Source organism: Strongylocentrotus purpuratus, unplaced genomic scaffold (assembly GCF_000002235.5).
Source record: "Strongylocentrotus purpuratus isolate Spur 01 unplaced genomic scaffold, Spur_5.0 spur5_scaffold_4, whole genome shotgun sequence".
NCBI lineage: Eukaryota > Metazoa > Echinodermata > Echinoidea > Camarodonta > Strongylocentrotidae > Strongylocentrotus > Strongylocentrotus purpuratus.
This window is the reverse complement of record NW_022145610.1, coordinates 23,725,020-23,742,378: the sequence shown is the minus strand read 5'-3', so window position 1 is coordinate 23,742,378 and position 17,359 is coordinate 23,725,020. Positions and strand designations below refer to the sequence as shown.

Here is a 17,359-nt window from a genome sequence, read left to right as displayed (position 1 = left end):
TTGCTTTGATTTGCGTTAATTTGGTGTGATTTGATTTGATTTGTTTTGTTGATTTGATTTGTTCATTACTTCCCCAAATTTAAGACACACACAAATCTAACAATTCATCCTGAAAGATGTTCATGCGCGGGTACATGTATACAGTCGTTAGTGAAGTAGACAACTTGGCGATCACTAATAAGACTGAGCCGACAGGTATTACGCTCCTGTGTGTACGTCCGTGTGCTGCCCTCTATATACCCACGCATGAGCAACTTTAATATAAACACATATTTTAATTGTTTGAAGAAACTAACAAAGTGCTCAACAAGGTAAGCATCATGTAAAACATATTGAACATAATCCTGCCTGGAATTTGTAGACTATCCTCTGTTGCTGCATATCTTGCAATGGAGAAAGAAATGCATTCAAATTTCAAAGAAAATCTTTATTCTCAGGACTCTAGTATAAAATTTTAGTATATGGACAGCCATTTCTCCATCGCGCACCTTAGGGCGCGTTCATGCTTGATTTTGACGGCTAGAATCAGGCATCTGTTACGCGTTTAGTTTAAAACACGCTTGCGTTCATGCTCACTTTTGTAGAATCACCGAAAAACGGCGATCACGATCACCGATCGTAAACTCACAAAAAGATGCGTTTACAATTTGTAAACACGTTTAAATGGGGTCAACGCACTGACCTCTAGTGGGTCTACGTAGCATGCGCACACAGGTTTGCGAATCCAGCTGAAGGCCACCCAAGGAGAATTGCCTGGAGAAGTGAGCATGAACAGTGCAACGTGGAACTGCGATTACGATGAGCGTTTACGATGAGCGTTACAAATCGCTCATTCTGCCTTCAAAATCAAGCATGAACGCGCCCTTAGTACACTGATGCATGTTTTGACAGTTTCTACATGAACTGAAGAGCCTAAATTTTGGAGAGAGGCTGCCAGGACTGTCAGGAAAACAAGGTAATCCTGATACAAATGTGGGAGAAAAGGGTTTTTCTGAATCTCTTGAGCATGTGCGCTGGTTGTTCATATTTGTTTACAGAATTCCCTTGATTGCAAGTCTCCACTGGCTTCAATTTTCAACTCTTGACAACTGATGAGTATCTATTTCAACGGGACCTGTCATTTCACCAAACACTCCAATACAATTCCACCTTAAATGACTTTGAATCCCTCAAAATTCAAGACATTCCCATGGTACAACTTCTTTTTGTTTTCTCTCTCGTTCTCTCTGCTTGGGGTATAGATTTAAATGTACAACTTGAGGTAGATCCATGCTTAGGGGAATTTAGACTCTAAAATATTTCCCACCATATATAAACTTTGAAAGACTGAAGTCAGAATTGTGGATGAGATTAGCTAGGTATTGTGCGTTAATATGAATAACGTAAAAAAAACATCTATACATGCTGTAAAACAGGGGAGGTTTCTCTATATATAATCACTTTCAACCCTCGTACAAAGCCAGTTTCTATGGTAACCTCAACGTCTGCCTCGTTACTAGGCTAAAGCAAACTGTATGCTTTACCCTGGACAGAAAACAGATGCTAAAATCCAACTCTTGGAAAAAAATGTGCCCCTACCTTTCGTCAAATTGAATAAAAGCGGGGCATTCCTTTACGTGGGTGCACAGCTGGGAAAGAGGCTTTACTGTCTACCCCTCTACAACAAAACCCATTATCCGCTAATCCAATTTCTGGAAGCCTCATCTCGGGCAAATTTGATTTTTGACATTTAAAACACATGCTTCTGATCTGCCGGTGCCCTCGTCTGCCTGCCTGCGTGCACCACAAGTTAGAAGAGACATAGTTTGAAATTAACCTTCAACCTTACATAGCATCCGTAATGTACAGAGAGGGGGGAATTTGAGGAAAGGAGAGGGGGAAAGGGTAGTGCCACCTAGCGTGAAAGTCAAGATGCATTTCTTGACCGTGATTTGAAATTGACATTCAAGAGGAGGGGGTTGCCTCGATTGTTATTGTTCTCAAGATTTTGATTGCCCGTTGGTAAATGAAGTTGAAGGGCAAGAGTGCAAGATGAGAGACTGTGAAGCAAGGAAGGGAGAGGGAAAAGGGAAAGAACACAAAGACAGAAACCTTGCAGATCTACAGATACCGCACCCTCCTTTCTGCAACACGTACATCTACAGTGTATGTGTGCACCAGGGAATGATTCAAGAAATTTTACCAATTGCCTTTCAGAAGATCCACAACAAACTACAATATTACAAAGTATCATTCTGCAGGGATAGGAAAATGCAAGTACTCAACTCATGAACCCTCCCCTCTGTTTCTCGCACACTGTCATCCCCCTCCCTCCCTCCCTCCTCCTCCTGCTCCTTCCATCCCTTCCCTCCCTCTTCCTCCACTTCCTCCACCTCCTCCTCCTCCTCCTCATGCTCTTCATGCTGCTCCTGCTTCTGCTTTTTCTCCTGCTCCTTCTTCTCCTTCTCCTCTTTCTTTGTTCTTCTTCTCCTCCACATCTCTCTCTCTCTCTCTCTCTCTCTCTCTGTCTCTTCTCCCTTTTCCTTCCTCCACTCAATTCCCATGCTACTTCTGCCTTACTTTTTTCTACACCAATATCACTTCATGTTCCCTTCTATCACCATCTTATCCATTCCAATCAGGATAGCATCAAGAGATTTGACAAGCAAAGATGAATGATGGATGAGATTAGAAGATAATCTTACCTGTAGATGGGATGCTGCATGAGAATCAGTCTGTCTTGGTCCCATTCCCACTCCTTCTTCTGAAGAAGAAAAATTGATAAGAGAAATTAATTATGCAAAAATAACAATGACTACTTGTTGCTTTTTGAAATAAAAGAAATTATGAATACACCTGTTGTCGTGATAACTAAATACTAAAACATTCTAAAAAATAACTATAAATATTTTGTATTTTACATTATAACCCCCACCTCCCTCCCCCCTCCCCAGTAAATTGTCACAGCCCTCCCCTTTCCATAAATCACATAAAAATTGACAACAAAACTTGTCAAATGGCCAATTCTTTCAAAGCAAACCTTTCTGAAAGAGTGTTAAGTTGTTGAATTGGGAAAGAAGATTATATTGACATGCCATTAAACTTTTCAGTAAAGCCATTTTTGTTCCTAAAAGTATGCTAAAAGCCACTTTGCAGTAAATCTCTTGGGAGACTGTATTTGCAATATGCCCACTACTGCCAAGGTGCTATATGGATGAATAATTTGTGTCCTAAAAGGACTGCCAATTCTTTCAGGTTTTGATGTAAATTGCCATCTTTTCTTTCACTCTTTTCACTACAGAGGGATTTGGAACGTGCTATCATGATTTACAGCATGCAGTCCCATCGGCTCTTAGGGTGCGTTTAATCGACACTTTTTCACCCTAGAATCACGGTTTCTAAAGACGTTTAGTTTAAAACGCAATGCGTTCAAGCGATTTTTTCGTCGGTCGTAAAAATAAACGTCTTTGAAAACACAAACATGAAACGCTGAAAAAGATGCGTTTTGAATCATGATTCTGCAGAATCACGGTCGCTAAAATTCGATTGAACGGACGGAGTTTTCAATCATGATTGTATGACGGAGCCTGTTCCGGTTTGGGCAAAAACCGCGCGCCTGCTTTTCATGCAATTTGCGTTTACTATACCATGCTCTTTATCGTGGCCTGTTCCGTTATGTTATACCTTGTTTTCCTTCTATCTTTTTCTCTTTCTGTCTTTCCTTATGTTATTCTTTGTTTCTTCCTTCTATTCTTATGTTATTCTTTGTTTTTTTCTTCTATCACCTTCTCTTATGTTATTCTTTATTTTTATATTTCTATCACTTTCTCTTTTGTTATTCTTTGTTTCTTCCTTCTATTTTTATGTTAATCTTTGTTCTTTTCCTTCTCTCAGCCTTTCTTATGTAATTCTTTGTTTTTATAATTCTATCACTTTCTCGTTTGTTATTCTTTGTTTCTTCTTTCTATTCTTATGTTATTCTTTGTTTTTTCCTTCTATCACCTTCTCTTATGTTATTCTTTGTTGTTATAATTCTGTCACTTTCTCTTATGTTATTCCTTGTTTCAATCATTCTATCACTTTCTCGTTTGTTATTCTTTGTTTCTTCTTTCTATTCTTATGTTATTCTTTGTTTTTTCCTTCTATCACCTTCTCTTATGTTATTCTTTGTTGTTATAATTCTGTCACTTTCTCTTATGTTATTCCTTGTTTCAATCATTCTATCACTTTCTCTTTCTGTCTTTCATTATGTTATTCTTTGTTTCTTCCTTTTATTCTTATGTTATTCTTTGTTTTTTCCTTCTATCACCTTCTCTTATGTTATTCTTTGTTGTTATAATTCTGTCACTTTCTCTTATGTTATTCCTTGTTTCAATCATTCTATCACTTTCTCTTTCTGTCTTTCATTATGTTATTCTTTGTTTCTTCCTTTTATTCTTATGTTATTCTTTGTTTTTTCCTTCTATCACCTTCTCTTATGTTATTCTTTGTTTCAATCATTCTATCACTTTCTCTTTCTGTCTTTCCTTATGTTATTCTTTGTTTCTTCCTTGTATCACATTTTTTTTTTGTCTTTCATTATGTTATTCTTTGTTTCTTCCTTTTATTCTTATGTTATTCTTTGTTTTTTCCTTCTATCACCTTCTCTTATGTTATTCTTTGTTGTTATAATTCTATCACTTTCTCTTATGTTATTCTTTGTTTCAATCATTCTATCACTTTCTCTTTCTGTCTTTCCTTATGTTATTCTTTGTTTCTTCCTTCTATTCTTATGTTATTCTTTGTTTTTTTTTCCTTCTATCACCTTCTCTTATTTTATTCTTTATTTTTATAATTCTATCACTTTCTCTTTTGTTATTCTTTGTTTCTTCCTTCTATTCTTATGTTAATCTTTGTTCTTTTCCTTCTCTCAGCCTTTCTTATGTAATTCTTTGTTTTAATAACTCTATCACTTTCTCTTTCTGTCTTTCCTTATGTTATCTTAGTTTCTTCCTTCTATCACTTTCTCTTTTTGTCTTTCATAATGTTATTCTTTGTTTTTATAATTATTCTATCACTTTCTCTTTTGTAATTGTTTGTTTCTTCCTTCTATTCTTATGTTATTCTTTGTTTTTTACTTCTACCACCTTTTCTTATGTTATTCTTTGTTTTAATAACTCTATCACTTTCTCTTTCTGTCTTTCCTTATGTTATTTTTTGTTTCTTCCTTCCATCACCTTCTCATTCTTTGTTTTATTATTGCGATCTATGCTCAAAACAGCAGTCGACAGTAGGCCGTAAACAATTCCAAAAAGCGCGCGCAGAAGTTGACCTTTACTTCCTGGGTCAAACTGCAAGTGTGATCCGCAGTGGCTGGGCTCGAAATGAGCTAGAATCAGCGTTGATAAAAAATCGCTTGAACGCTAACCGCAGTGACCTTGTTGTTTGTAATGGCGTTTTGATTTGTGATTCATGTTTGTGATTCTAGCTTCGAAAATTCGATTGAACGCACCCTAAGACTATTCAATACTTCACAAGTGTTACAGAGCCACAGGGTCTGGTCCATGGTCTGGGCATGGCCATCAGTAGACCATTCAAATTAGGGGATGGGGTGTCGATCACACCAAATATGCTGATAATCTAAATTTTCCCACAAGAGAAAAAGGGTCATCGCATATTGCGATTTCCTGACAAATTGCCAAAGAATATTTTAAGAGGGGATGTCACCCGCCCCTGCCCCCCCCCCTTCCATCCCACTTTGGTGGTGCCGAGATTGGGAGAGGATCACAACTCAAGTTCAAGAGCAAGGACCCAGTACCACCTGCCAAGGGGGGTCTGGGGTGGCTAGCTGTACCCCTGGTCTAATCCCAAGGGGGTAATTGTATGAGAGGTCAGGCCATGCACCTGACCTCTCAATTTCCCTTTTGAGAACCGAAGATCCCGTTTTGAGAAGAAGAGAAGATTAAATTGATTGAAATGCTTGTAGATGGGGGAAAGCAGACTATAGCGCAGTGTGTCTGATGTGTTTGGGTCTATTATCATGAGAGTTTCCGAGAGGTTTGCATCACTGACAGTTTGGAGTCTCATTATTAACGTCCATTTGGCAAAAGTACATAAACACAGGTTGATGTAGAGGAACCCTTTAGATGCTATAAATTTCATCTTCATAAAGAAATACTTCATTCCATGTTATCTTTGACTGAATATATTGCCATTATTTACAATTCAAAATTAATATTGCAGCTTTACATTTAAAACCAAGAGAATTTTTTTCTGCAAGTGCTCTCTGTGATCTTTTGTTGAGCACTGTATAATCTGTCTTCTTTTAAACATCTCCTTTCTTATTCCCAATATCCAAATATTTAGATTTCTCTTTTCTTATTTCTCCACTTTCTTTCCACATTCTTTTTCTTTTCATTTGATCTTACCTTCCTCTTTTTCCTGAGGACAACTCGGATGCCATCAACAGATATGACGAGGTTGACTTTCTTTTTCTTGATTCCTTTTGCTTTGAATTCATACTGCAAAGATAAAAAGAGAGAGAGGTGGATTGTTAATTATTGCACTTTTCTGAACAACCACATTAATGATAATAATAATAATAATTAATAATTGCATGTCTCCATGCGCTTTAACACTACAATGCAGATGCAGAACTGTGTTTTAGCATAACATTCGTTCATTTCTTTGGATCTAGAAGGGCACTAACTCTGTATTAAATGACATGAGTTAATGCTTTTCTAGCTCCAAACACATGATCACATTATTGTCGCAATATAGTCTGTTAAACTTAAAGTCGGAGGACACCCATGTAGGCCTACTGCGTACATTCACGCTAGGGACAAAACGTAGCCCTACAAAAACGCCTCAATATTTTATAACATTTTGCCTGAGTCTTGCGTCACTGTCACTTCACGGTCAGCAAGTTAACTCTGTAGGTGCAGCAACAACCACAAAAAAAAAATATGATCAATCAAATTATAGTCAACACCGACTCCACAAATGTTTAGACATGTTCTTGATGCTTCAGACAACCTTTACAGCCTCTCAAGCAATTGTAAATGCATTAATGGTCCACCCACTCCTGTATTAACCTTAGCTGTGCCCCTAAACTTGAGAGGGTGGGGAATTTACAAACATGGGATGGGCGGAAGAAAACTCAAGTCAGACCAAGTAAACGTTGAAAAAATGAATTGTTAAAGGGAGATAAAAATGGAAAGATATTTTTCTCTTGTCTTGTGTTGTAAAAGGAGAGCTCATTCTTTCACACTCGGTTTTAGTAAAGTCATTAAAATTAAAATTCAGGTTTTGAGAGATATAAGAGTTAATCTGTCAACAACAACAAATTCCAGGTTAATATCACTCCTGACATGTATTCCTTCCATTGGAACCATAATTCAATTAACATGATATTAATCATGGTGATTATCATAAACATTAAATATTGCCAATTTGAACAGTAGGAGAAGATATTATTTCTATTTCAAAACAGATATCCAATAGGTTCCATCCAAACCTTTTTCAGGCTTAGCATCTCATGTTGTAGGAGGTGAACTTTCCCTCGGAAAAGTCAATCAAAAAGAAATATGAAATATGCGGGTAACAAAAATAGACGCTTCTTTCAAATTATGATCAAGATTATGCAGGACAAACTGAATTACCGACCCACAAGTTACTATCTGACATCTGTGCATGCCATCTTCCCTGTCAATTTAGAAGTAATTTGTCTATCTGTCTCCGTTTCTCAAGGAAAAAATAAAGCACCTGTCCCAAGCTTTCCCAGGCCTAGCGACGTGAACCAATTTAAGATTTCTAAAAAAATGAAACATATCTGTTTGGAGCCAGAAGGGCACTAACTAATGTACTTCAGCAGAGAATTATTTTCTTTCTGGCTCTCTCTCTCTCTCTCTCTCTCTCCCTCTCTCTCTCCCTCTCCCTCCTTTTCTCTATCTCTCTCTCTCTCTCCCTCTCCCTCTCTCTCTCTCTCTCTCTCTCTCCCTCTCCCTCTCCCTCTCCCTCTCCCTCTCTCTCTCTCTCTCTCTCTCTGTGTTTGTAGTCAGAAGGGCATTAACTCATATACATTGTACTTCAGCATACAGTTAGTTCCCTTCTGGCTCTCAACAGATGATATCTATTCAGAGCCAGAAGGGTGTTAAATTGTATACTTCAACACAAATTTAACATGCTTCTGGCTCTAAATTAACAAACGATATCTGTTCTAGCCAAAAAGGCGTTAACTGAAATACTTCTACACAGATTTAACACACTTCTGGCTCTCAGCAGACTATATCTGTTTGGAGCCAGAGGGTTGTTAACTCCCATCCTTGAGCACAGAATTAATTCCCTTCTGGCTCTCAGCAGACTATATCTGTTTGGAGCCAAAAGGGTGTTAACTCCAATTCATGAGCACAGACTTAACTACCTTCTGGCTCTCAACAGACAATATCTATGAGTTTATGATGGGTAGGCTGTATAAAGTGTAAAGCACTTTTCCCTGAGGTGGGATCTAGGGGGTCAGCGCACTTTGTTAGCGGCATGTTTTTTTCGGTCATCTGATTGTTGCACAGTATTTGCACCATGCAGAGTTGGAGTGAGGTTTGCTTCAGCTAGGCCTCGGAGTTGAAATGCGTACATGATCGAAGAAAATGAAAAGGCTCATGGAACTTCACTAACGATGTTTCTTTAAATACATGTCACTATATTTGTCTATAATGAAATCCAATCAAACACATTATCGCTCGATTATTGCTGATACTTGGTGTTGAATGGACAAAATATTCATTCATAGCACAATCTCAAAAACTTGCCAGAAATCAATTTCAATACTCTATTGTATTGCCTATGGCTATAAATCATGTTCAGATTAAGTAGTTTGTCATTGTCATGTTCACACATTCCAATAGGTAATGCACACCCATTGATAGCACGTACAATACGAAACGTACAATAAGAAACGTACAATAAGAAACGTACAATACGAAACGTACAATAAGAAACGTACAATAAGAAACGTACAATACGAAACGTACAATAAGAAACGTACAATACGAAACGTACAATACGAAACATTCAATAAGAAATATATATAATTCACATACTCATCTAAACCCTAAACTAACCTATTGTTGCTTAAAATTGACATGACACTTTGGCTACAACATCACTGTAAATAATAAATATATTATTTTCACAGATTAACTTTCACTATGAACATGGTGGACAAAGAAAACGGACAAAATATACAGTTCCTCAGGTAGACAAAGGAACATTCCTTCACTGCTATTATGTAAAAAGGTGAATATGCATGTGACACCTGTTCTACACATGTTTACATAATAGCAGTAAAGGGATGTTCCTTTGTCTACCTGAGGAACTGTATATTTTGTCCGCTTTCTTTGTCAGTCATATTCATAGTGTTTACATATTTCCTCAGCTATTTACCTACTCTAATCAAAACTCTCAACACCTCAGCTTATATCAATCCATTAAACTATGACTAAAACTTCATAACAACTTAACAGTCTTCTTTCCATGACCAATTCTTAAACAATTCACCTATGTATCTCAGCTTTACACCTCTACGGTAATAGCCGTATAACCACTAAACCATGACTATATCATCACCTGGGCTGAGTCGACTCTGGGGATTAATTCATAAAAACAAAAGAAATGGCTCTTAATAATTTAAGAGTAATCTATCAGATATGAAGTTTGTGGTCACAGCCACAGATTGGATGTACTAGCATCGAACAATAACTCATCCGGTGTCGGCAGATATTTTTAGAATCCATAAATCCTCTCACAAAATGGTACTTGCTGTCGTCCAGGTATACACACAGCTATTTATCATTTTCCATTAAATTCTCCTCTTAAACTCATATCTAGGCTTTCTTCAAACACTTTCGTAAGTCATACTCCGAGTCTGACAGCCAAAAAGGGCTTTTTAACTCTGTTTTGGTCTTTGTTCTTCTTTTCATTTTTCTCAATCTCTTTGTCCCCTCATTTCTGTCGATTTGTTTTCTTATTTTCTATGAAATCACTTTTCAAATTTCAACAAAAAAAAAATCCCTAAAAATATCAAAAAAATGAGAAATACAGTGGCTACTTGGAGTGATTGGGAATAGTCCAGGAATTCCAAGGAAAGAATTTTTCATGTATTTCGATTTTAGTAGATGTAATTTCAAGCTGAACAAAATCTTTTAGTTGTACCATAACAAAATATTGAATGTTTATGAAATCACTTGTAAGCTTCAATTATGCAAAATTTACGCTAAATCACGCCATTCCATCATCCAAAATCTAAATCTCTTCAGAATGACAGCAAGCTTTTTACAGTCTGTTTGATAAATATCATCATGATGGCGATGGCTCCAGAGTGCATCAATATCTCTGACGAACTCTGATGTAATCAAATTCTTGGAATATTTCTCATATGATATCGCTGATCAAATTAAAATTAAAATATGACTAACTAAAATCAAATTTCAAAACCAGATATCACATGTACATGAACAGTCCAAGTTCAATTACTAATATAAAACTCCCAGCAGTCATATTAAATTGTCTTCAGGCTTTTTCGGTGAAGGCTTCTTTCGACATGCACTCTGTACTTTTTTTATTTACTGAATCGGCTGGCGATATATATGAGATTTTCAATTTTGGTATTATCTTGTAGATCTCAAGACAGGCTGTGATGTCCACAGAGGAAGGAAAATTGCTGCCACGAATGAAACTAGAGATGAGACAGAGAGGTCCCAATGCGTCCAAAATAAGTCTGCCCATACGCATGTTCAGACTGGTAATATCGTAACAGCATTTTGGTGAAAAGTGGATGCTATAATGCACATGAACATTGTAAGTACGGGTGTACAACAGTTTACCAGTCTAGGCCTATAGTAAAGTTGTTTTGTGCAACTAAAAAGTAATCAATTTATCAGATGAAATATCAGAGGAGTTACACAAACTTACAAGTGATTAAATGCTCTGACTAAGCCTTATTCACACATTAATATAAACCCTTTTTTAATTTAAAAGCACATATGCGCCATATTTTGGAGCTGTTACTTGACAAGAAATGAACATGAACAATATAAGAAGGGGGGGACCATGAACCTCCTTTTCCAGAGGATTTATGCTATACATTATGTTCTGTTTTTCATTGTATGAAGTAACGTTTTATAACCAGAAACTTGTAAAGTGCGAACGAGCTTGAGGTAAACAGTAGAAAGGGGCGACAGCTGGGGGGAAATAGATGTGGCATAGCTAATATTGGAACTGTAATAGTATCAAGCATAGTCCCATTCATTCACTTTGCTAGTGATTTAAGATGATGGCAGGTGTAGCGTATGTCATCTTTAATATAGCCTAGATTTCGAGAACAGATATAACTCCTAGATAAACTTCTTCTTTAGCAATTGGGTCTGAAATTGAAACTAGTGATTTAATAATTCATCAAGAAATGAAAACATTGCTGTGCTAACAGTTAATCGTGTCATAATTGTGTCATCTTCATAGAAAGGGAGGGGGGAAGAGGGAAAGAGAGTAAGGAGAGAGAGAGAGAGAGAGAGAAAGAAAGAGAGAGAAAGTGAGAGAGATAGAGAGAGAGATAGAGAGAGGAGGGGTAAAGAAAGCAGAAGAGGAGAGAAGGGAAGAGGAGAGAAGTGAGAGAGGAAAGAACAAGGGGAAGAAAAGAGAATGGTCAGGAGATGAGAGAAGGGAACTAAAAAAAGAAACATGATAGAGAGAAAGCAAAGTATAATAGGGGAAAGGAAGAGAAAGAAAGGGGAAAGGAGGGGAAGGGAGGAGAAAGAGGGTTAGGAAAGGGAGGGGAAGGATAGGAGATGGGGGAAGGGGAGATCAAGATCAATGCCTACAAATATCAAAGTCTTGGAAAGCACAAAGCATGTATACAAGAGGGGGGGGGGGGCTATCTCTTGTGTCACTTTCCCACGATCACATGGGATCTTTGCTGAAAGGTCAAATTCCATCCATGCAAAAATATGGAGGTGTTGATACCATCATTTTAATTTGTATATATCAGTCAAGTCCAGGAGCACACCCCTTTTATCCATTCCTACCACGCATCGGAATGCATCTTAACAACGTGTCATGGATGTAGGAAGGGCACTGTCTGAAGACACAAACACACCGTCATGAATGTACAAGTAGTTTTTATCAAGAGATTCAAACAAGTCGTTTTGAGGGTTTTGAATTAAAAAAAATCAGTGTTTCACACAATTCATTCGAACACATTGATCTATTTAAATGTGTCAAAATTAATGAAAATTAGTGCTCAATAAACAATTTAGCATTTATAACCAAAAGCTTGATAACATGTTTGTCAAATTTCTTTGCCAAATATTTGTATAAGCCACTCTCAAATTTGTCTTTCAAATTGGGTACAAAAAGATAAAATATAAAGGTTGCTAGTTGTTTCATCCTTGTTTTGTATTTGGAAGCAAAATTCTGGAGAATCTCCCTTATCCAAATTGACTTGACAAAAGGTGAAAAAAACTAGAATTTAAGCCAATCGAAAGATCAAAATATAGTGCATAAACTCTGTCACCACAGATGGCAAAGGAAAATTTTTAAAGCGCTTCCTGCTTTCAATGTTTCATACTGGCACACATAATGGCATGTTTAGTTTGAGGCACATTTTGGACTGGAACAAGCATATTACGAGCAAATTTTCCATTAGGGAGGCAGGCAGGCATTGCCAGCACCTGGGGTGGAACTGTTTGTTGGAAAATGTGTTCATAAATCAAATTAACGCAGCCTTTTCAATATGGCATTATCAAATTTGCGTTGAATATTAAAGATATACCCAGACCCAACTATCAACAGTGCTTTTCAAAGTAGTACCATCTTAAAATGTCATATAATAATTCTAGAGGTTTCTTCAAATATAATGAAGCAGCCCAAATAGTTATATTCACTACAATACAGATTTGAGCATATAGTAGACCTGTTAATTTGAGAATACTTGTGTATTCAGGATACTCAGATAAACCATACAACAAATATATAGCATTTCTTTCTATCATTCTGAAGGACAAATATTTCACAAAAAACAAAAATGCAAGCTAAATTTACACAATTTAAGAGCAAATTTGTCTACTTTTATCATCCTCATCACCAAATGCAATACGGTAGGGCTCCACATTAGTTTTTCTTCTCACAATTATTGATTTTTTTTAACATTTTGTATGCATGGGCTCCCTGTTTAAATATTGAAATGGTGGGGGGGGGGGGTCAAGAGTTAGAATGAGAGCGCTAGAACACTTATTAGCATCAGCCCTAAAAATGGAGACAAATATAAGGACATTATTGGGGTAGAAACGGTTCTAAACTATGAGCCGGCCTTACTTATTCATGACCTACTTGTACATGCATAGTGTATAGTGCTAGGAAAAGGAGAGAGAAAGAGAAAAACAAAGAGAAAAGTCTATTTGAACCTCCTTGAACCAGAAAATGTCTTCCAAGTGGTGTAAAAGGCATATTTGCCTTCTGGAAGAATCAACACATTTCTCTGTCCCTTTTCCCCCACGCCTCATTTGTGGTGCATTTAATATCAGTTTGCTCACGGCTCTGAGCCGACCAACTTTTACAGTTTCCTTCGCGCCTGCCAGCCTTTTGAATGCCGCAGTATTTGCAGACAGTATTTTGCTTGGCACGGTTTTAATTGTGTTAAAATCTGTTGCGCAAAGCTGGCTTCTGTCTGTCTGTTTGAAGAAAAGCTGGTGTTTTGAAAAGTAAAAGATGGAATCTGTGCCTCAAAGAGAAACGAGGGATCACTTTCCCCACTGTAGGCAGGGATCTCTGATAGCGAATTGCCACTGAGATATTCATTTCAAAATTGAAGAATAATAATACAATTCAATAAAGTAATTTGTGCGATGGAGGTCGTTACCCTTTATGAAGCTTAAGATGGGAAAACTCATAAAGCAGAATAAATTATAGGCCTGTGTGTTCCAACACGTGTAAGACGGACAGTATATATCGTTTGATCTTGCATGGTTACAAGCTGAAAATGACATTCAAAGGAATCACAACTGAAAATTCGGCCAAAGAAGAAATTAATATTTTGCATAATCTTTCAATCAACTTTTCCTTTCAGTTGGGAGGCCATAATAATCTTTTGGCAAGAGCAACATCTTGAAAGTTTAGATAACAGGGAGTTTGCTTTCTGTAGTTCTGTACAGTTCAGTTATTAGATGCTTGATTTTGGATCACCATTTGTGAAGCAAAATAAACTGCTTCAACATTGAATTACCGGTAGGCCCTTTGGGGGGACAAAAGATGCTCATCTCATTTACATTTTTTATTCGGGCAAAAGTTCTTCTATTTATTAAGGAAAACATGCATACCTCAAGGCTGAATCAGAGTTATTTATGGATTAAGATCTTCTGTAGCTTCATCAACAGTGCTCTAGTTTGACTCAAGTTTACTTAATACATATTTACACACAGTTTGACCACACCTTCACAAATAACGATCAAGTCAAATTTAGCAGAATTTATGCAACTGCAGGAGCTGAATTTATAGTCTGAATCCCAGGTATTTGTGAGTGCCTCTCATGTTTCCATACCAACAGATATTCAACACCAAAGCACACATGTTTGATTTCCATCAAATCAAGTTTGACATCCAATTCAACTTGAACAGATATTCAGTAGGCCTATCGGTATCCTCTATACTATAGCCATGTTCTCATTAGCCCATGTTTTCAAAATGACCCACTAATCCTGATCCAGTGAAATCAACCCGATCACAACTAGCTTGAGCCAATCTGTGGTGAAATACAGATTGTGAGCTATATAAGATATTTCACTCTTGTGCTTGGGATAATAGTTAAATTTATTAAGCCAAATAGGGTTAGTTCATGAAAAAGCTTACTATTTGGTGGATTAGCAAGCTAATTTGATGGTGAAGAATATGCAATTGGACAAAATATGCCTTGAACCTCCAGCTACAATATGATTTCATGAGCGAGCGGGAGATGCTCAACTGTGCTCAGGCTAGTGAAAACAGGGAACTTCAAACTCTCTTTTTTTTCAAGAAGCATTATTGGTCTAATTTCTCAAGTTTGAGCTTGTTTGGGCCAATAGATACAGAGAACTTTATTTTTTCAAGTGCTCATCAGTCTAATGTCTCAAGCTCGAGTTTGTTTGGCCTAATATAAATGCACATATATATAGCATGTCCACACACAACAAAATTTATCCCGGAATGGCATTTCTATACTGTTTCGGGATTGCTACAGTATATGATGAATTTGTTGTGTGTGGACAATCAGTGCAATATTGCATAGGCCTACTTGTTGAAGAGATGTCAGGAGTGGGCTTCTCCACCCTTAACCTCAATCGTAAGGTCATGGTATTGGTAATGAGCCTTCAGTTAGCAGACATTCCATTACTCTGACCACACCAGGGAAGAATGCTGGACGGTAGTGGTATATTACAGCAAATACCCCGACCCCTGGTGATACCGAATAGCTAAGCTTGCTCCACTGGGCTTTAGCCTTTAGAAATAGAATTCCAACAGAAATATTTCAAAATATCTCTTATTTGAGGCTAAAATGTTGAATTCTTGTATTTCTCAACTGCTCAGGTCTTGGGTGGTTAGAAACTGGAAAAAATGTAATGTAATAAACCAATATAACAGTCTTGAAAGATCAGAGTTCCAAATGAACTGATGTCTGTTTGTTCCTAAAATTGTTTATTCAATTGATACAAATTACATTATATCATAGACATTAGTGAACAACTTTGTCTCCCTTGTGTGTACATGACAGACTTTATCAATCTATTATCAATTGTTGTGTTCTCAGAAATATGACTTCTGTCTCTCTAAATATATCTCTCTCTATAAATATATATCTCTCTCTATCTTTCTCTCTTTCTCTCTTTCTCTCTCTCTCTCTCTCTCTCTCTCTCTCTCTCTCTCTCGCTCTCTCTTTCTCTCTCGCTCTTATATCTCTCGGAAGAATCATCCTTGGAATGGTGAGAATGTGTACATTTATTCCGAAGGAGCATTAATCAGGACTCTGCTTTGACATTTTAAAGTCTTGTCATTTATCTAGACTAATGACCGTCTCTTCTTCATTAAAGATGAAAGTTCTCCCGCTCCACTGCCAATTTGTCATACTAGGTATGTCTTCATTAGCTTCATCAGCTCGAGATTGCCAAAAAGCCTGCTACTTCTGCAAATCGCGTCTTCGTCAGCTCAAGACTCGACCTCGAAACTTGAAACTCAGCCTAAGCTTGAGAAATTAGCTCGAGATATTTTGCTCAGCGTTCGCGCTATAGTGCGAGTCTTCGGGCTAGTGATGACGCACCGGACAAATAGCGGGATATTTTGCAAACTAGCCCTAGATATCTTGGGATGATTATCTCGAGCAAATATCTCAACCTAATATCCCGCTAATTGCAACTTTGGGCTGATGAAAACGCAAATTAACTGGACAATTTACGATCAGGATAGTTGAAATAGTGCGATATTTAGCAATCTCGAGCTGATGAAAGCAGGCCTACTTAGGCCGCAATCTAAAATCAGTGAAGGATGAAGAAGTTTGGGAAGTGCAATTTATGATGAATTTGACATGTGTTTTAATGGGTCAGAGATGATGATTTATGCGTGGGGCTATAAACCTTGGCAATGACGAGCTGGTGTTGTAAATCATGGGCTAAAACTAGCTAAATTTCCCTGGCTAAGAACCACTTTCAAGCCATTTCCTGTGGTAGTGGTTTAACTTCAAGTAGCAGTTGATGTTTTGCATGAATTATCTTCTCCATTAAAAGGTACTTTATTCAACCATGAAGGCATGCTGGTTGAGTTATTATTGGGTATAAAAGTCACAAAGATTGTGAAAAAACACTATTCCAAAAGTGGTTTTTGGTGGAAGTAGTAGCTAAACTTCTAGAAATAGTATGTAGTTCATCTTCAACAAGAAGCTGTTACATGTCAAGAAGAATATCTTCTCCACCGAGTAACCCTCAATGATCGCAAAACAATATTGAAATCTTTAAAAAGATGGAAGCTTTTTAATAGACGTCTATAAGTATTAGGGTATAATTTTTGCAACTTGTCATCATTTAACACTGAAAAGCTAACACAGAGCTGGACAAATTGAAAACATAAGTCAATTCACCAAAGGAAATCAGCCTCCCCCCCCCCCCCCCACCAACACAAAAAGAGAAAAGTGTACCCTAACATTTTAACCAAAATGTAATTCTTAAACCTGACAATCCTTCCTACGCACTGCATCATGCAGAATAGGCAACATTTCACCATGCCTTTCTTTTGGGAACCTTTTAAACAATTTAAATGTTGTTCGTACAGAAATGCATGAGCCTCCATTTGACGTCTTAACAGTCGCATTCCATCACTACCTGTGACAGGG

At 37.3% G+C, this 17,359-nt stretch overlaps 1 protein-coding gene across 4 annotated transcripts in view; it reads right to left on the bottom strand.

Annotated features, from left to right (window-relative positions):
- Positions 1-2,534: 2,534 nt before the first annotated feature.
- Positions 2,535-17,359, bottom strand: part of LOC100888835 (carboxyl-terminal PDZ ligand of neuronal nitric oxide synthase protein) — a 33,369-nt gene continuing 18,544 nt past the window's right edge. For all 4 annotated transcript variants that reach the window (XM_030997911.1, XM_030997910.1, XM_030997912.1 and 1 more), the window contains exons 4-5: positions 6,387-6,479; positions 2,535-2,743 (exon numbers count right to left, since the gene is read on the bottom strand). In XM_030997911.1, the coding sequence (XP_030853771.1) occupies positions 2,681-2,743; positions 6,387-6,479 (156 nt within the window). In that variant the 3' untranslated portion in view covers positions 2,535-2,680. The remainder of the gene's footprint in view (positions 2,744-6,386; positions 6,480-17,359) is intronic.